Consider the following 19,862-nt stretch of genomic DNA (forward strand, 5'->3'; position numbering starts at 1 on the left):
TACGGGAACATTCATATCTCCCCACGGAGAAGCGATTTCTCTTGAGAAGGCTCCTTTGCTGTGAAATAGCCTCCCTCTTACACCCGGGTCTACACTTATCCATGATTGGCCGCATTATGGCAGCCCTTTGTCGTTCCTGATTCTTCTATTGAAAGCCATAGACCACATCTTACTGTGAACCGAGTGCTCATCATTTTTGGCTAGTGTAAATACACCTGCCATTAGTTAAAAGATCTTCACAAGTTTATACTAAAAATTAATACGTCATAATCAGTACCCCGACAAAGCGACAAAGCTCCTTTTATTTGGTAGAAGTGGCTTGTACATGACACTGGAAAATGACTAATGCCCTTGAGACATTCAAGTCCATCTATCAATGTCCTTCTTATATGCTATGTATCAAATGGAAAAGCCAAAAGAAAAAGGTCACTACGATAGTGTTTTTACGCAAGTAAACTCTTTAGTCGGTGTAAACGTGATTTCCTCTAGTTACTGGGGAAAAAGGAAAAAGCTCAACGGTTCTCAAAACATTCAGATGCCACCATTGACCAGTAAAAGCTAAAGATACGCATTAACAAATTACGATCTCTCCCTATCAACGCTTGTATTATATATTAGCAAACATGCTAATAAGATGGGTTCGAACAAATAATAACAATCATTTACCTTGAGAAAACCTTAGCAATCCTGATTCTCCTTCTCCCGTAATTTGAGGAAAAGGCAACTGTTCAAACCATTAACTTTTCTACTACTTCAGTTATTTCCTCATTCCTGTTATTGTAGTTCAGGTCGCCTGACGGGTCACTCTGCCTTGACATAAAATAGTTTTACTAACAGGAAGCGCACATTCATGTTCAGCTTTAACGTGTGCATTCTAGCGGTGTTTCACGTTAAGAGGTCACTCACCATCAGTTGCTCTGCTCCCTTTTTTATGAAGACATCAACAATATTTTCATTGAGGAAGAAAGTCTATACAACTACTTAGAAGAGCATCAGAAGAGAAATTTATGTCCTTAATACACAGACAACAAGCAGAGAACGTCATTAAAATGATAAACAAGTCAGACTCTGCTGTTCTGGGGTAGAGGTACTACCCCATCAAAGAAGTCCCCAAAGTAGCCGGGTGGCTCCACAACAAGCTTGGAGATGATGTCTCTTAAAGTTATGACTCCCTCCAGGTGACCTCCTTCGTCTTCAACGTATATTCTCTGTATCTTTTCACCATCGAGCTTCAAAATAACATCTTGTAATGTGTCACTGCTCCTGCAAGCAATTGTTCCCAGCAGCATAGGGGAAGATTCATGGTGCTCCAACAGGTGGCTTCTAATGGCTGTCAGAAAGTTCTTGGCAGTGATTGATCTGCATATACACGAGTTAGTTATGTACATCCACCTAAAGTTCCAGCTTATTATTAATTCTGCAACTATTCATGGAACACCAATTTGGTCTTCTTGATGAATAGGCACCACCATTTATTGCCTCACTTAGACCAGCATTCTTGCATGTGACCTTTATGTACTACAAACTGCTACGCAATCCACTGCTTTCAGCAGCCTTTTCTCGTTCTTTTCTTTTCAGAGCAAACATCAAAAGATTTCATACACAAGTACTTTCCTGGTTGTTTTGGTTATTTCAGTCTATGCATCGCAAGCCCTTACTGATGCGATCATATCAGAAATGGTTTGAAATCACTATCATTGGACAACAGCAAAATTATATTTACTGAACCAGCAGTTGACGATCGGGTTCTAGCGCAAATAAGAAATTTCAGTTAATAATAATTTGATTGACACCGAGAACTAACTTTAGCTTCAGGTCAATTAGATGAATGACGGTATTCCGCAAAAGCTAAAAAGTTCAGGCACTAGTAAAACTTGTGCATTAGCCGTACAAAAGGATTAAGTTTTCTACAGGTGGACACCATGAAATTTAAACAAACAAGTAACTTTTCATTTAATATGTATTTTCAGTAACTCTAAAAGTACAGATGACTCATCGTGGTTTATTTACTAAATATGATGGCCGTATTGCATAGCAGGTTAAAATAACTATCCAGATTTTGACTAGTAGATACGATTGAGATGCACATTAAGTTATTAGCCAAGTCAAAACCATCTTTAGAAACAATTTACAACACCCTGCGCGAAGAGATAAATAATATATATAAACTGTGTGTGTGTGTGTGTGTGTGTGTGTGTGAGAGAGAGAGAGAGAGAGAGAGGAACGTTTATATCTCAAACCCCTTACATGAAAGACCAATGGTACACCATTTAGAATGCATGTAAAAAAATATTCCAAAAATAATCTCAACAGTAAGTGATAAATCAGTACAAAATATGTTTCTATTCAAGTCGATTGTATGAACAATCTTGATTTCTTTCTAATATCTAATAGTACACTAAACATATAGTGTTATAAGAGCCGTTAACTTTTATGTTTCAAATCACATCTAAACCTAAAAAAATTATTGACTTCATGTATGTTTCAGTCATAGCCATGAATATCCTCCTAATGTTAGAAGAGTTCAGGTATTTTTCAGCAAAGTTATTTTTCTCTAGGGAATCTTGGGAAAATCTCAGAAAATTAGAAAAGATCCTAATAATTAGGTAAACTAAAAATAAGCAATAAAAAAATAACTACATAAAATGATAAAAATAATATTTTAATGATGACCGATGCTTTAATTTAAACTTAAAATTGAAGACATGATGATATTATCCTTAAAAAAAAGAAGAATGAAAAAAAAAGGGAAAATGGGAAAAAAAGATTAAATGCAAATTTTTCCAAAAAAATTATTTTCTTTTTTTCATGTTATTATTGCATGTTTTTGGACAAAAACATAATATCTGTGGCTATGGTTTCAATATGTAGAATGCATGTTGAACCATCACTTAGAAGGGTTTACTAAATCACTCTTAAAAAACTGACCAAGTGGTCTGATATATCTACCTGAAATCCTTGTACATCTCGGGTGCAGTCAGAAGATATTGCACATCCCTTATGCTAATATTTCCAAGTGGTTTCAATCCGGTACTGTCGACAACTGGAAGCCCACCAATCCCCTTTTCTCTCATCAGATTAAAGGCCAGAAGGACAGGTTCATCCTCATAAATCTGGTACAATTTGACAACAGGCATATTTCATAGGAGAAACAACACTAGATTTCAATAAAGTTGATGCAGAAGGAAGGTCCATAAATTAATAACTGCATAAAGTATAAGGTGAAGCACCTTGACTAAGTCATTAGGTTTCATAACTGGAAGGCCAAGTTCACATAGTTTCTTTGTGCCCCAATTCTGAAACCAAGGAAGCCGCACACATTCAGCTAATATGTGTACAACAGAAGATTGTGAGATGACATTATCAATCTTTCCTTCACCAAGATCGACTACAGGAAGGCTTTTCATCCCGTACTTAGATAATAACAGAAGCATGGTCAGAAAAGAGTCTGAGCTCTGAAGGGCAAGAAAAGGAGCCCACCGGAAAGATCCAGCTATGTCTCTAACCTGCCGAATATGTGCACAATTTAAGCCCTTAGTTACTTAGTGAGCAAAAATATCTAAAAGCTCCAAGATGGATCTGAATTTTAACAAGATAACAACCTTTGTATTCTTATAGAAATCTGATGAAGTGAGGGCTTCAAAAAAGTCTGCTCCCCTTGAAGCAACAGAGTCTGAGCGTCCTAGTTTTCCGGGTCTGGGCACACTAGAAGCAGCATTACCAACTAAACTTCCATTAACAAGCCCAGGTACAGTGGACCCATCTGCCTTTCTTTCTGCATCTTCAGACTGCAATAGAAGCATGCCAATCATAATTTGTTTCCTTCAAAGAACTTGCTATCGGCAGTAAAGCAACAGACTACCATAACAGCTATTTGATAATGCAGGCAGAAATGACAGCTCCTAAGCAGAGGCTCCATGTCACTTTATTTAAGACTACTGAAAATTAGTTGAATGCACATAAACTTCCAGATGTCTGTATGCTCAGTGGTGGACAAAAAGATGACCACAAGGATCATCAGATTGACAAGCCTTACAAATAACCTGGATAATGTGTGTGTGCACCATATTACGGAAATGTAAATAGGTTTAGACACCAGTTTCAGCTGGTTCAACCAACATTTGCATACAAAAAAAATCCACAATGATGTGATCAAATAAATATAGAAGCGGTTTGCATTATCAGCCTTTGACCATTACATGTATGGAAACCAGAAAATTTTATGATCAAGGCACATCATGCAACATACAGAACTCTGACACCACCCACACAGTGTCCTACATGCCAGGATGGCAGCTAGGGTCAACAGGGAATGTGGCATTATGAAAATTATTATTCAAATAGGGTATTGATGACTTAGCAATGGTAAATATGTATGAACTTTAGGAAAAGCACTACACATGATCTATGTGATGAGTTTTGCTGAAATGAGATGATACACTTAACGTCTAACTCCTATCTGTTAATTTTAAATTAAAAATTTAATAAAATAATTGTGAAAAAAAAATTGCATATCAGAGATGACATTCTCATAAAGTAGAACAATCAGTTGCTTATATGTATTTGCTGTGGAAAACTGAAATAACTTAGCCTACTCAATGGTGGTACATACTATGGACCTGAAACACTTCAAGAAGTTCCACACATCCGCAGCTCCACTATCAAAGAGCACAATACTTAGCCAACCAAGGTCAAGCAAGCTTGTCGAAGGTAATATCCATATCTGATTCAAAATTTCACGTATCTTATTTATAAAACAATGGACGGTGCTGATGATTAATTATGTTACTAAAGCCAGTGGAATGAACACTTGGTCAAAAGGTCACTTAATAGCCAGAAAGCTACCACGGATGCCACATGGCAAGCATCAGGTAAGCAAGGTCCTTCCCTGGCATGCCCGCCTTATGTTACCCAAGTAAAAAACGAACTATGCCCCAGGTGGAAATACATTAGGTGCTAATTAAAATTGGATAACCGTGGACCATGATAAATCTCATTTCCACATGTTTACCTGCATGCTTTTATACGTTTAACTCCCTAATATCTGTTTATAAATGTAAAGCATACAACTGTGATGCCCCCTTCTATTTAGAAATGCAAAGTACGTTTAACGTAAGGGATCCAACAGAGCCTGACCAGGCAAGCTAACTTCAGACCCTTGTGTTGAAAGAGATCCATAGTTCAACTCTCGAGTTGTACGCCTTGGGGGGTTCGAAAATAAGGGACAACCAGAACAGGACAGAGTAACCAGCGTAAGCATGTCCCTCCTGGCCCGGCTGGCCCCAGCATGCCCCTATTTGGCAAAAGAAAAAGGTAAAGTAAGTTCCTTGGCATGATCATCCAAGTCCACCTCCAACGTGGCTCGTGGTCAAAGAAGCTGGCAGCAATTGCAGGCCAATTCAAAACACTCCAGACAATCCTAAAATACGGGTACTTTTTTCCATTGTACTTCGGGTAGGAACTCATCCACAATGCTCTTATTCCATTTAACGAACTTTCAATTTCGATTCTCAGTTTCTATGCCATTCCGATACATCTTGTCTCCTGCCAAAGTTAGTCCTACTCCTAACTCATTAATTGTCTCATACAAGAGACTGACTGACTCGATATATGCTAACTTCGATTCCAACCACCATAGATCGGCTAATCGCGATGGATGTGCAATGCGCCACACAAAATGAGGTCCTTAATTTGGTTTCCTAATTCGGGAGAGAAAATCACAAGAGGTATCAAGCATTGAATTTCTCTCTACGAGAAACCAAGCAAGTGATTCCTTAGAAATTTCCTGACTCCTATTATGAACACATTATTTGATGGAAAAGATATCTAAATCCTTTCATCAACGTTACCATCACATCAACTTCAATTCTTGCTCGAATACCAAATTGTAAAAACAGAGGGAGCCCTAACCTGATGCAGAAGCCAAACAGAAATGCCTGCGAACTCAACAATGCCTATGTACTGATCCATCCAACCCGCACCCTCTTCGGCCTCCACGTTCCTCACAGGGGCACTCAGAATCTTGTGTTTCGACAGGATCTCGACAGCCTCCGCCAAGCTCGCGTGCGAATTGATCTCAATTACTACAAAGCCATCACGAAGAAAACCTTAATTCCCCCGCTAAAGATGGATTTACCCACAAAAAATTGAAGTGTCCGCAACAAACTGACACCACAGGTCGATAAAAAAACGTAAAACCCAAAAAAAATTCCAAATAAGACTCAAAAAGAGACAACTAAACAGCAGCATTAGAAAGTTGGAGCTCTTATGGAGATACTCTGAGACAGGGAGGAAGGTGGGAAGGAAGACACTGGAATGTTTTCGAAGCAGGAGTTGAGCTTCTCTGAGGGGGTGAGCAGCGGTTCCTGGACTCGCCACAACTCCTCCACAGTGATCCCAAGCTTTGCCTCTGGGCTCTTCAGTTCCTCCACAAGAAGAGCCTCCGAATTGGCGTAGTCCGGACGCTTCAATCCCTCTAACCTGATCTCCAACTTTTCCTCTGCGCGAGCCATCTCTCTTTCTCTCCCACTCACTCTCTCTCTCTCTCTCTCGACCGAGAGAGAAAGGACATATATGCAGGCGGCGAGTGGGATCATGGCGGCCGTCGACACGTGTGAAGCTCCTCCTGCTCGTGCCAACCGCAAGGGTAACCCCACCTCTCGTCCACTTCGTTTGCCAAGTGAGACTGCGTTGAACTTCTTGAATTTGAAATGACGAATTTAGCCTTTGTGGATAACTATAAAATGAGTTGGACGTTTACTTCGATAATGCAAATATAAAAAACGAAAAAAAAAATATCGAGAAGAAACTCCAAATTAAGAATATCGCTTCGTTTCGGTCGGTGATGCAACTCCCATATGAGCTTATAATTCTATTTTTCAAATCAACTTTCATTTTAATTTTTATGTTTAGAAGAAAGATGTTCCAAGCATGTTATTTAAAAGTATTGTGAAAATAAAAATAACAAGATAGGGCTTAATCAAATTAAAGTTACAATCGAGAATACATAAATATCCTTTACTTTTGGACCTTGTTTGTTGGACATACATCAAACCATATATGATAAAATGATGGAAATTCTTAAAATGAGTTCAAGTTGATGGATATTATCAGTGTTAGCTTTTGATTTAAGATATCTGACACTGATGAATATCCCATTTTTGTTAAGTCTAAAAATTTAAAGTAAGGTACAGCTAGATTTCATTCATGTTTTTTTCCTTTAATTGAGAAGACAAAGGAAATTAATTCAGCCCTAAAACCCTTATTCAAGGTATGTGATCAGTGACCAGATATTGCAATTGTCATGTCTAACCTAAACCTGATCCATCAGCACCTTACCAAATAACAACGGTTACGAGGACGATCATGCTGATGCAATAGAAAGAGTGAGGCCTATTAGGTAACTGGTCTTTCTTTCGAGCTTATATGGTAGGAGACACTGTTATGTAAGTTGAAGCATAATGAAGGCATGGCGAAAGCAACTTGAGGGGATGGAGGGAATGGTGGGGGCTTTGGCTCTCATTGGGTGGTAGGATGAAATATTCTACATTTTTATCCAAAAAAAAAGTTATGATAATTGAATCTAGACCCATCAATGGTAACACCAATTTTACAGAGTAATGCCATGTTGGTTCACCCATGGCAGTTATAAGTAAGAAAAGTAATTAGATCATAGTGCATCTTACATTGGATCATATCAATTGCATATTTCTTAATCGGGTTTGGACTTGGATTGCATTTTCAGATTCAGCAGTTTGGTCTATGAGTAAGGCCTCTATCTAGAGTTGTTAATAGATTGGATTCAAATCGGATGTACATTTAATTGTATATGCTTTTGCAAATATTCATATATTCGGATTCAAATTTCGATTCCAATACCAACGAAGAAAAATTATAAATGAAGCAGGAACTGAAAACCAATTTCACAATCTGAATCCAATATGATCTAAATTTTGAATCGAATCTCGTCGAATTGCAAAATGTAAGAGCATTGGATATATGATATTTATTTAAAACTAAGCTTGTTTTGAATCCAACTCCAAATCTGAATCTGATCAGGTAGTTATTTTATATCCTAATTGGATCAGATGTCATTTCTTAAATCTAAATACAATATGAGTTTTTAATCAACTAATTTTTTTTTTCATATTCAATTTTTTTTAAGATGGTTCGGTCAAATATCCGATCCAAATTGAATACATTGACATCCCTACCTCTATCTTGAAACACACAATCGATGTTGTCAGGGAGGAATTATTCTAACTTGCGGCATCTCTGTTAAACAAAAGCTATGCAGACACGTCTTTAAGATCAAATATTAATTTGCATCAGGTTTTACTTTTTACATTTAATTCACAATCACTTACGATTAAGTATTCTATCGACATAGATTGGAGATTTACATGAAAAAGAAAATATTTGTGAAGATTTTGTCCCCGAATATCAAATATTTATTGAGGTTTTTAATCTTAAATACGTTTTTTACGTTAAAAATTTCAATTTAAAAGTTATCAGAACAACTATATTTTAAAATCTAAACCCAAAATGTTGACATTTAACTTGCATAAGCTTTTATGAGATCCCAACCAACTTGCCTCCACCATATCTTATTTTTGTCCTCTATGGATGCTTACTATCATGTGCAATGGTCCAAATTGGTGCCGTTGGTTGGGCCCAATTGCTCCAAGCTTCAAACCTATAAAAAAATAAAAAAGTATTCCCAAAAAATCTATTCCGGCTAAGGGATACTAGTTAAATAATTTAAAATTTTAAGAGTCACTAATTTGCAAATGAAAAAAATTATCCCAGAATATCAATATGAAAATAAGCATTTTCTGTGGATATATGTGGCAATTGCCCACACAGTGCCCACCCATGCTTCCAATCAATTATTAGTAAGCTCAAAACTTTTGTCAATTTTACCATCTCAAATAAATTTAACGTCTTTTCAGGAGAAAGAAACCTTCAAAAGGAAAATAGCCTTAAGTAAACCCCACCAAGTCGTAGTGATGTTAGCTGAACTTAAACTTGCCCGTGTAAGCTTAGCTCATTTAATAAACGAATGAGCTTGAAATTAAAACTCAACCGCATTTCATGGGTATGCCCATAATTGTTGACAAAGTCTAACACCCTTTTCATGGTTTTCATTTTCATTTATATATATATATAGTCAAGCTTTATAAGGTGAACTCAAACTCGACTTGATAAAGTGTCCACTCGAGTTCGTCTCATTTAAGCTCGTGTCATATATATATATATATAAAAGGTGAACTCAAACTGGACTTGATAAAGTGTCCACTCGAGTTCGTCTCATTTAAGGTCGTGTCATATATATATACGAGCTTAAATGAGACGAACTCGTGTGGACACTTTATCAAGTCGAGTTTGAGTTCGCCTTATAAAGCTTAACTTGAGCCGGACTAAGCCCGGCTTGCTTCTCTACATTCTTATCAAGCCTTGGGAAGCCAAAACCATGTGAAAGCCTAGGCAGTACAATAGCAGGGTGTGAGAACAGTCCAATTTAAGGAAAAACATGCCAGTTAAACGCCTCTTTGGTAGCCCGGGAACTCGCTTGCTTGGTAAAGCAAGGCGTTCCAGAGGCCCTGAGTCAATTTCGTGCTCTTTTCCTCCCCATCACTCTAATTCTTCATTTTAAGAAAAGGAAAATTACGCACAAAGAGAGAAGAAGAAGCGCCATATGGCCAAAACATTTTCTCTGTGTCCACACCTTGGTCGCGTCTTGGTATCTATATGCCCCAAGCTGAGGGCAGAATAAGTGATTAGATCCTGTTTATTTAAAAGCAGAAGGAAACGTATCAGAAGTCCGTAGCGTGAAGTGCTCAAATTCAACCAGTGCCAACCAGCAACCCCACCTGCAGTACCTCGACGACCACAATATCCTCCTCCACCTCCACCCATCAGGGTCAACTCTCTCTCTTCAGAACCATGAGAGTTTTCATCTTCTTCCTTTTCGCAGCAGCAGCTGCAGCTGCAGGTAATCATCTCCTTCAGGCTTCCACTCACAATGCATTCAAATCTTCATATGTAATGTCTCTCTCTCTCTCTCTCTCTCTTTATCTATCGCTTTCTGCCTCTCTTGTTCACAGATTTGCGGCAGAATGGGGACTTTGAAGTTTGAACTGCCCCCAAAGAATGCAGCTCTGAATGAAACCGTACCAGCACTGCTCTTGACACCAGCAAACCCCATCATTCCAGGCTGGAGCTTCAATGGCCCGTCGAGTACATCACTTCTACAGCCAACATATCTTTGCCCGGAGGCGGTCAGCAGTTGGGCCAAGATGGCAGCATCAGCCAATCTTTCAAATCAGATGGCTCCTACGCCTATGCATTAACATTCAGCCTGTCCCCTGGAAGTACTAACGAGAATTGTTCCAGCAATGTTGCAGTGAATATATCCGCCTCAGATAGCTCCGCACTGTTTTACCTGCAGCAGCAGTATGGGAAGGAGAAGTGGGAAAGCCACGCTTGGTGCTGGATCAATTCACAACCTAAGGGAGGCTCTGTAAGGCTTAAGGAGCCAAGCTTTGGAGGTTGGAGACAATGTCACATGTGGACTTGCCATAGACACACTCCTGCTCAAGGGTGCTCCACCTCCGATACAGGAAGGTACATTTCATTGCCTACTTGGTGCAACGAGCACATTCATTTTGCTTGGAAATGTGAAAATGCCTCAAATTTCTGATTGACGCACCAACACAAACATATTGGCTCTCATTCATGGATAACCTTGTCCAGGTATTTCCACAAAATAAGAGAATATTTAAAAATATGGTTTTTTGAGGCATTTCATAAGATCACAATATTTTCAAGATGTAAGCAGCTTCAAACATCAACAGAATCAGCAGCTACTTTGGGGTTATTCGGATAGCCTGGACAATTAATATTCTGAGAAAGCTAGGATACTCCCAAGAAATCAGCAAATTCTGTTATAGATCATAACACCGTTCAAAATATTACAGAAAAATTAGATGCTAATAAACTTGGTAATCAAAAGGGCCAGAAGCAAGACCCTTTGAAAATGTAAGCTACTAACAACTCTATAGCACAGTTCAGCAAGGCAGCCTGACCCTCTGGATGACCTGACAAATCCCAAAAGTGTTAGAGAGAAGCTCGTATGAATCAGCAGAACCAATGTAAAAGTGTTTAATTGATGCTACGACAATATGTTTTGGCTGATCATGTTAAATTCCCTTAGTCTGGAATCTCACACAAAGGAGATCATTCTGTAATCTGACAGAGAACAGATAAGCAAAAAGAAACAACTAATGCTGTCAAAAGTAAACAGTTTGGTTCTTACTGATTTTATTGTGTGCAGAACACAGCCTGCTGGTAAACTGGGATTTTGAGTTGGGGCCCGAGCTTTTAGGCAACTCCACTGAGGGTATATTACTGGATCCAAGTTCAGGATCACCTGTACAAGGTTGGTCTGTCACAGGGATAGTCAAATATATTGATTCCAAACATTATTCTGTCCCACATGGCAATGCAGCCATTGAATTATCAGGCATTCAAGGTGGGATGCAACAGACTCTGATGCTTGATCAACATTCAACTTACAGCTTGCAATTCACCATGGGAGATGCTAATGATTCTTGTATTGGAAATTTCATCCTGGGGGCTACAGCAGGTTCAGCTTCTCACAATTTCACATTACAAAGTAAAGGCGCTGGCATTGCACAAAATTTTTCAATGACATTTAAACCTGTGGCAGAAGAAACTCTCATCACTTTTGTAAGCTACTCTCTGAGCCAGAACAGAGATCTAGATTTCTGTGGCCCAGTACTTGATATGGTAATTCTTCAAACTTCCAACGCAGATACATCAGCCAGTTATGCTAAGATGCTCTTGTATTGCCTGATGACAGTTGTGATCATCTTGACCCACTCCAAATGAGTTGTAATAATCATTCCTATGTTATACATAGCAGGAACCATCGAGAGAGTGAAATTTATAGCAAAAAAGGTTGAGTTCTTTTATTTTACATTGACCAGAGTTCATTAATTTTCTTACTAATTACTCATGTGATATCAACTGGAGAACAAATTGGGACCACTGAAATATCAACGATGAAATAGAATATGCATTTTGAGGCTTGTCTTCCCTTTATTGAAGATAATATTCGACTTATCTTCATACTGAAGATGGCATTTGAATTAGTTTCATAGTACAGGCAAAAAGACCCAGAAAGTCTGTTGTGTTGTCTTCTTTGTAGTTTTCATGATAGAGACTGGAAAAAATTGTTTTTTGGGTTCACTCAAAGCATGAAAAGGGCTCTCCAAGAGTTGCTTTTTATTCATTAGCCATATAAACTTACATCTACAAAATCACATTGAATGAAGACAACTTCCATAAAGTTATGACAGCCTACATTCAAATGACAAAGACTTTGCCTCACAAGCAAATCTTCAAACATCTTTCTGCTGTCCATTGGTCTGTAGCTGTCTGCTTGATGCCTCACCCTACCAACATTAACAACAAAACCAAGGCATGGTATGAGAAACATAGAGCATATCCTAAGGCCCTCAATTAAATCCAATAGTAGGTATTAGGCAAACCAGTGAGATACTACATTTGACAACTGGTCCCTTATATAATACATTGACTTCAACATTGTCTCCAGGGTGTCTTTTGTTATTTGAAAATTGACATTCACTTCACCAGAAACTGACTGGGTATCGTCTTGAAGCTGTAGAGAAATTACAACCATTAAAAAGGGAGACACATGCACTACTATAGACAGCAAAACTCAAATGTATAACTAAAGGAACATGCTGATATGCAACCTCAATGGAATAAGGTTAGCGAGAAGGGTAAATCTTCCAGAAGCTGTTAGAGCTGGAGAGAGTATTTTAAGAATACATGGACGGCACACCCAAAAGTCACAGCAGCTCCAAGAATAGCTTATATACTTCTCAAACCATTGTAGGTACTAGTGATTTAAAGTTTAAACAGCTAAAAATCAGTGGAACTGCAATTTCATCTTGATGCTAGTGGACAATGGAAAGGTGGTAAAAAGACCAAACCACAACATACCTTCAAATTGATGATAGCAGCATGATCTACACGCTCATCATTTTGATTGGCCATGTTCCACGACATGGCCTTCAGACGAGGCAGAGAAACCTGAAATATGACACACAGATCAACACAGTCCTAACATGTTCTGCAAAATGTCAACAAGACAAAAGAATGATACTGAACCTACCTTTGTAAAACAAAAAAATGCAGTAGAGAAACTAATTAGGGTGTGCTAAACAAGCCCAAGGAAAACAGAAAAACACTTAATTAGCCAATAATTATCTTTCTGGTTTCAGAAGAAACATTCATGCTTGACAGACAATTGCAAGTTTCACATATAAATGTCCTAAAACCACTTCAAGTAAAACACAAGGAAAAGAGATTATCCTAAACTTTTTACTCTCTGTTAACCGTACAAGTCAAACATAAAAATTGTGGCCGTGCAGTGTTTCAGTTCAAGCAGAAAAAAATTGATACTTCTTCACTGCCATGCCAATTACAAATGGCAAGTATCTTATGACTCAGTAAATGGCATTAAAGAATACCTTGTCATCACGTGCATCCTCTTGCCATTCTATCTGAAACTTCTGTAGTAAAATGGTAAGTAATCTTCGTATTTCAGGTGAGACTTCAGGAGGGAAAAGATTCTGGACCTCATCTCTTTTGCAATTTCCATGTACACACTTGCGGATCAAGGTACGAAGGCATACCAATAGCTGCATTTCCAAAACCAGAGATAGCACATGTTCAACGATGTAACTGGAGGGGACTACCGTTTGACAGGGGTTTTCTACTGTGATAATGTACAAAAATTTTAAAGGATGAATCCCACATTAATAATTCACTTGTTTCAGAGATGCGAATGTTGTAAATTCAAATAATGGTTCCTACTATGAACCCAAAAAAAAAAAAAAAAACTATGGGAATTGCCACAAAGGCTCTTACAAAAATCGTAAGATATTTTCCAGCCGAGAAGCATCACAGCAAACTTCCTTCTCCATCATGGGCAAAGCAACAAGCAATCCAATTTCTACATGTTCTATCAATAAAAGTGCTAAGTTCAAAACACTCCAGTTCATAACTATAACGGAAGCTTAAACCCTAAATAGTGCATTACTACTCCCAAAGCAAGACGATTCTATGTCTGCAACAGCACCTATGAGAAGACCAAATTCACTAAGCCTCATGACACCCGGCTTCAGGAGGGCGTTGGGGAGGCTGAAAGGAGGAAGCATGGACACTGGATTCTAGTCACATCCATAATCCTCAAAAGGGTAGCCACACCAGTCAATCACTATACTGAACAGTCAGACCGACCAGCATCACCTAAACACACGGTCTGAAACTTAAGGTTCTACTTCTCAATTACCAAACGTATTGGCGGAGAGAGAAGGTGCATCATAAAATACGAAATTAAAAGAGACGACACGGATCGAAAGGGATGAGTGGATCATGACAAACACAACAAAAGCAAAAGGAAGCCGCGGTCGGTCCATAGACAGAGACTCATCGTCGTTTCAGGAAACAAGACCCAAATATAACAAGGGAACCAGTCGCGCGTTAAAAAGAATAATATATAGTTCACTCAGTGCTAAGGAAAACAAACCGTAAACAAAATCAAGAACACCCAACAAGGAGAAACGGAAGAAATAAGAAAAATAGTAGCGGTTAAGGAGGAAACCAAGACGCATGTGGCTAACATATTAAATGGAGAGGGATTGAGCTATAAGGAAGCAACACCGGTGCGATATAAGAGAAGGGAGGGAGGGAGGAGGTGGGCAGTTTGACGCATACCGGGTCGAGTTCGGCGTCGTTTGAGAGTTGGAGAACGCCTCTAATGGTTTCCCTGTCATAGGGGTCCAGCCCCGTCTTGCGTGTCTTCCAGAGGGTCTGGAGGATGAATTCGACGGAGTCCTTGGAGTTAGACCTCACCAACAATGGCAGATGGCTCCAGAGCGAGTGTTCTGTCATGGAGAGACTCTCTCTCTCTCTCTCTCTTTCTTCCCTTGCCGCGGCGAATGCGAGGGAGGAGGTATTCTTGGACTCAGCCAGTTACCGGTCCGAAGCCGATAAAAAGTATTCAGGGCGGAATCCGAAGTCTGCAGAGCTATTGTTTCAATTTGACAAGGCCCCTGGTGGGAAAACGGAGAAGAGCGTTGGTTTTAGTTTTAGTCCTGTATCGAAGTTGAAGTAAAAAGGACATGCGGTGGAAGAGCTATAAAAGGGGACTTGTTGCACCGTTTTGAAGCATACCTTTCTCGGCCTTTTGGCTAAGATCAAGTGTAGTATCTGTTCTTATCAGTTTAATATCTGATACGTGGTCCATGTGACCACACGATATTAAATTAATTTCTTGTGGGGGAGGTTGGCCACCACCAGTAGCTTGCTACTGGGGCCTCCTCGAGCGTCGCCCATGCGTTGCACTACTGTACGGGCCAGGCGCACCCCTACCAATCCTTCAAGTGAAAGTTTGGTCTCCTTATGTAAGTCATTCTCTGTGTTTTATTCATAGACTTTTAGGGCCAATGTAATGGAATGCCTTGCGCAGTCCAATGTTCAAGGAGTGACCATGAACACGTTCTTACCCATCTTGTAATTGTTTAAACATAACAAATCTCTTCTTAAACGTGCGACGGAGATGATGAACACCAAACCATTTTATTTGTCGAGTTTCAGATGCAACATACTGCACGGAAACCAGTGGATAAAAGGTGTGCCACCGGCTACTTGTGGTTGAGCTTGCAAATATTTTGTTTGGTGAGTGAGATTTCGACTTGAGGGCTTTCATCCTTTGTTATTTTCCCTAGCTTTTGAACATTACCTTCTATTATTAAATTTATATGTTTCACTTTATGTTTAAACTTTACGATCTTATTTGACAGTTCCTATGAGAAATATAGCTTTTTCTGGAAATCTACATAAGATTGAATTTTTTTTAGGTTATGGGCGGAAAGTAAGTCCTGAAAAAGAAAATTTTCAAGATAAAACATGCCCGTATATATTTACAGGAAGATCGATGGCAGAGTTATAAAAATATCATAAGACAAGATCCAAAAGATAGAGTGTTGCAAAATGGGCAGAATTTACCTTTAGGAACATTGACACGAGTCATCATCTTTACTCAGATTACCGACAGGGCGGAGCAAACGGGGAAAAGAGACAGAAAGAGAGAGAAGAAGAAGAAGAAGAAGAGAGAGAAGATGGAGATTTCATAGGCTTAAAATCAAAACCACCCAAAAGGGGATAGCTCAGCCCTGAAAAGAGAATGCGCTAAACTGATGAATATCTGAAATTAGGTAAAACTCCGACCTCCTCCGTGATTTTTAAGAAACTGGGGCAGCCAGGTATCAAGTATGGGGCCAAGAAATTAAAGCCGTAGGGAACAAAATTTAGTCCTGTATCGAAGGACGTAGAAGAGAGCGGGGTTGGAGAACATGTATAAAAGGCGTTCGTGGGGAACCAGTAAATCATACTTACCTGGACGGGGTCTATCGGTGATCAATATGGCCGATGGCCTAGGGCAACTGCCTCTATTGCACTTCGGAGGAGAGTTGTTCTACCATCTCCTCAAGTAGGAGAGTGGACGTCATAATTTGTGGTAGCGGGGGAACGCGTTCGCGCGGCCCCCACCAATGCCTTAACTAAATGTCTTTTGTTTCCTTCAAATGAAATGGTATGGTGGTACCGAACTTTAATGGATCTTCTGTCCCGAACTTCTATGGTTGTAAATTCTCCTTTCGACTTATTGGATCGAGTCACGGTTAGATAGAATTGCAACTGTAAACCGCGATGTCTGAAGAAGCAAAACCAATCTCTAGCGGCCACCCATCACAGATGGTGGCATTCGACCGGATTCTTCATCTCCAGCGGCTTTCCGAACTGATTCTTCCAAGATATGTGGGAGGAGAAAAATATCGAAGTAACCTTCCTCCAAAAAAGTATATCTTGTTGGATCAGTCGGTCGTGCTAATATGCTGTTGTATGACCTAATAACTTCTGTGACCATTTTGGCCAACTCCAAGTAATTCGTAGTCATTCTTCTTCTGCAATATATGCAGGTGCCATCGCCAGATTGAAGTTACCACTGAAGGTTGAGTGTTTCTTTTCATTACAATATCGACCAAAGTTCATCAATCTCCCTACTCATTCCTTCTATGACAACAAATGCAAGAACCAATTGCATTGAATGATGAATTGGAGTATGAACTTTGAGGCTTGTGTTCCCCTTATTGAAGATAATGATCGGCATGAAATAAAATCCACACAGCAAAAAACAGTACGGTACCATCTGGCCCGGTAATTACTGCAAGAATGATACATGAGAAATGGTGATAAACTAAACATGATCAATCTTCAACTTGTAGGACAATATGATATCCATGAACAAGTGATGTCCAAGGTCAATGATGCTGATAGATTGGAACAACATGATGCAGAGGTACAAGTCAGATGACAAACATACAGATAATAATGTACTGCACGCGATTACCATTTTCATAATGTACTGCACATGATTACCATTTTCACCTCTAACCAAACTTTAAAGAAGCCAAACGAGTCCTGATACCACAAACATCTTGAAAATATCACTGAAGGTCATCCACACAGCAAAAAACAGGGATGTACATCCAAAACAAAGGCCTATATTAAGTTATGTTGCAGGAAAAGTTGTGTATGAAATACATGACTGGTGGTGCTAACTGATTAGATGCCTGGACTAAATTACTTTATTCAAAGAACTAATTGTTAAGATCAGCAACCAAACATCCTACCATAGTGCACGGTTTTATCTATGCACCTGATTAGATGGTTTGGCTCGAAAGCCTCCACATTGATGGAGGTTTATCCCCTCATAATTAGGCCAAGGAATGAAAGAACTATTATCGTGCTCAAGGAAAGGACGCCCAGAGAAGGAGCAACCAAAACAAGGGCATGATAGACATGCATCATCGAGTCAGAACGTCAAATAAACACCACCACTCCCCCCACCCCTCCCAAATCGGACTCTCAGTCACGAGACAGTCAGATGATTTGCCTGAGACACTCCCAAAAGCGTCACACCTCTATGGGGGCAACGGCGGGTCGACATTCACCGCAAGTTTGGGTAAAAAGTGAGATATATTTCACCGAGTGGCCCATGCAGCTTAATTTTATCCCTGCTTAAAGATTCACTGAATCCGGAGACTCACATGAATCATCAGTTTAACTGAGACCACCAAACGTTTGAGCTTCCCCAAAGATTATTTGTGCAATGACCACAGGCATGTTTTAGACATCTGACTCTGTTCATATACAACAACTCTCTTTCTTAAACGTGGCGTGTATAGTATTAGATGCGAGGTAAATGCACGAAAACCAGCAGATAAATGTATCTTTGGCTACTTATGATTGAGCTCAAAGAACATTTTGTTTGGTTGGAGAACTCTCGACTTCTTTCTTTGTCCTCACCCCTGTTGATTTTTCCATTTTCTTTCTCCTCCTCTCCGGACAGATCCTGTAGATACATTGTGAGATCGAATCTGATACCACGCCCATTTCTTTGAATGCCAGAGCTGCATGTGAAAAGTTGCGGATTCTGAAAACCAGGATGCTAAGACCTGCGGCTAGCTGTATCTGTTACATCATCAGGCATGGACAGGGGACACTGAAGTGAATATTTGTTAACCAGGATGCTAAGGCCTGACACTAGCTGTACTTTTGCACTTGTTTGACCAAAAATGATGTCAAACGACATTCACGATCGAACTCTTTGAACTCATTTGGTAAGAAAAAATATATCACAGGACACATGATCAAATAAGGATAAGGGAAATGGCAACGACATGGCGCACTGAACTGAGAAGCAGGCAGATAAATTCCTTCGTCTTAAAATTCGCACAGAATCTTCTTTCTTTATTGGCAGGAGGTACCAGATTGTGAACATGAAGAGTGGAGCTGTGGAGTGGAGCAAAAACTCTGAGAGCGGGAAAAAAAAGAAGGAAAATAAAAGAAAAGAAAAGAGGAAGAAGATTGAGACTCCATAAACTTAAAAATCAAATTTGCCAAGAACAGAAAACTGTTCACGCCTGAGAAGGATATACTAGAAAGCCTAGACATATTTACTCGCCGGGAGAAGCCGTGTGGAGCAAATATGGGGACAGGACATAAGCGGTCAAGAAAATTTAGTCCTGTATTCAAAAAATCATGAGAGGGCAGTTGAGTGGAACCATAAAATGTGCTCGCTGGGCAATTTTAAATCATACTTACCTGGACGGGGTCTATCGGTGAACAAGAAGGCCGATGGCCTAGGGTGACTGCCTCCATTGCACTCGGGAAGAGAGTCCCTCTACCATCTCCCCAAGTGGGAGAGTGGACGTCATAATTTGTGGTAGCGGGGGAACGCGTTCGCGCGGCCTCCACCAAGTCACTGAACTTGAAACTTTTCTTAATTCTCCGAAGACTTGTATGATGAAATCTCCAACCACCGATCAACGTTCTCCGTTTCAGGTTTTAGTACATTTCTTACCAAGTATTTTCAAACGAAGCCTTGAGGAAATTTACCACCAGTCAGATTTATTGATTCACACAAACAAAAAATTTAGAATTTGTTGGATGACATGGCTTTTGCATAATGAGGGGAAAAGAAGACCCAAAATATTTGCTATCCGCATGCATAATATCCACCACACCTTGCTGTCGATACAGCACTAGAACGAATACATCTTCACTTTTTCCTCCAGAGACCATGGCCATTGACGATGATGGACTGCTGTGGTCAGACGTCATCGCATGGTATCATGATGGTGGTCTGAATTCGTAAAGAGATCGAATTAGAGTCCTTATCC

General features: G+C 39.6%; 2 protein-coding genes, 2 long non-coding RNA genes and 3 other non-coding genes across 13 annotated transcripts; 5 read left to right on the forward strand and 2 right to left on the reverse strand.

Moving 5' to 3' along the window:
* Positions 1-916: 916 nt before the first annotated feature.
* On the reverse strand, positions 917-6,606 carry LOC116247611 (SNF1-related protein kinase regulatory subunit gamma-1). The gene is made up of 6 exons (XM_031619807.2): positions 6,278-6,606; positions 5,911-6,083; positions 3,603-3,788; positions 3,231-3,506; positions 2,950-3,113; positions 917-1,359 (listed from the first exon to the last, which is right to left on the reverse strand). Exons 1-6 carry the CDS (start codon positions 6,594-6,596, stop codon positions 1,062-1,064), a joined length of 1,416 nt encoding a protein of 471 aa, XP_031475667.2. The 5' UTR covers positions 6,597-6,606; the 3' UTR covers positions 917-1,061.
* Positions 6,607-9,770: 3,164 nt separating this feature from the next.
* Positions 9,771-11,474, forward strand: LOC116247615 (uncharacterized). Its single transcript, XR_004170862.2, has 3 exons — positions 9,771-9,994; positions 10,107-10,626; positions 11,336-11,474. It is a non-coding gene; the product is annotated as an uncharacterized LOC116247615 (long non-coding RNA).
* On the reverse strand, positions 10,886-16,266 carry LOC116247612 (protein FAR1-RELATED SEQUENCE 3-like). 7 transcript variants are annotated; one of them, XM_031619809.2, is made up of 7 exons: positions 14,833-15,200; positions 13,584-13,754; positions 13,054-13,143; positions 12,576-12,706; positions 12,389-12,479; positions 11,318-11,431; positions 10,886-11,099 (listed from the first exon to the last, which is right to left on the reverse strand). In XM_031619809.2, the coding sequence occupies exons 1-7, from the start codon at positions 15,007-15,009 to the stop codon at positions 11,070-11,072; spliced, it is 804 nt and encodes a 267-aa protein (XP_031475669.1). In that variant the 5' UTR covers positions 15,010-15,200; the 3' UTR covers positions 10,886-11,069. The 7 variants fall into 7 exon arrangements, with proteins under 7 accessions (XP_031475669.1, XP_031475674.1, XP_031475671.1 ...); XM_031619808.2 differs by lacking the exon at positions 10,886-11,099 and adding an exon at positions 16,126-16,266 and having other exon boundaries at positions 11,111-11,431; positions 14,833-15,170; XM_031619814.2 differs by lacking the exon at positions 11,318-11,431 and having other exon boundaries at positions 12,590-12,706.
* LOC116249408 (U2 spliceosomal RNA) lies at positions 15,288-15,488 on the forward strand. The gene has a single exon (XR_004171177.1). It is a non-coding gene; the product is annotated as a U2 spliceosomal RNA (small nuclear RNA).
* LOC116247614 (uncharacterized) lies at positions 15,337-16,849 on the forward strand. Its single transcript, XR_004170861.2, has 3 exons — positions 15,337-15,521; positions 15,715-15,795; positions 16,164-16,849. It is a non-coding gene; the product is annotated as an uncharacterized LOC116247614 (long non-coding RNA).
* LOC116249406 (U1 spliceosomal RNA) lies at positions 16,508-16,667 on the forward strand. The gene has a single exon (XR_004171175.2). It is a non-coding gene; the product is annotated as a U1 spliceosomal RNA (small nuclear RNA).
* Positions 16,850-19,276: 2,427 nt separating the features above from the next.
* On the forward strand, positions 19,277-19,436 carry LOC116249391 (U1 spliceosomal RNA). Its single transcript, XR_004171161.2, has one exon. It is a non-coding gene; the product is annotated as a U1 spliceosomal RNA (small nuclear RNA).
* The last annotated feature ends 426 nt before the right edge of the window (positions 19,437-19,862 follow it).

Source organism: Nymphaea colorata, chromosome 2, assembly GCF_008831285.2.
Source record: "Nymphaea colorata isolate Beijing-Zhang1983 chromosome 2, ASM883128v2, whole genome shotgun sequence".
NCBI lineage: Eukaryota > Viridiplantae > Streptophyta > Magnoliopsida > Nymphaeales > Nymphaeaceae > Nymphaea > Nymphaea colorata.

What these genes read in the sequence shown, in the direction of transcription:
- LOC116247611 (XM_031619807.2), bottom strand. Translation starts at nt 6,596, where the DNA reads ATGATCCCACTCGCCGCCTGCATATATGTCCTTTCTCTCTCGGTCGAG. An exon ending in CTGTTTGGCTTCTGCATCAG is followed by an intron (nt 3,789 to 5,910) that starts GTTAGGGCTCCC and finishes CTTCTATTGCAG; the next exon opens with TCTGAAGATGCAGAAAGAAA. An exon ending in GAGATGTACAAGGATTTCAG is followed by an intron (nt 1,360 to 2,949) that starts GTAGATATATCA and finishes GTGTATATGCAG; the next exon opens with ATCAATCACTGCCAAGAACT.
- LOC116247612 (XM_031619808.2), bottom strand. Translation starts at nt 15,009, where the DNA reads ATGACAGAACACTCGCTCTGGAGCCATCTGCCATTGTTGGTGAGGTCT. An exon ending in CTGCTATCATCAATTTGAAG is followed by an intron (nt 12,707 to 13,053) that starts GTATGTTGTGGT and finishes ATTTCTCTACAG; the next exon opens with CTTCAAGACGATACCCAGTC. An exon ending in TCAAATGTAGTATCTCACTG is followed by an intron (nt 12,480 to 12,575) that starts GTTTGCCTAATA and finishes TAATGTTGGTAG; the next exon opens with GGTGAGGCATCAAGCAGACA.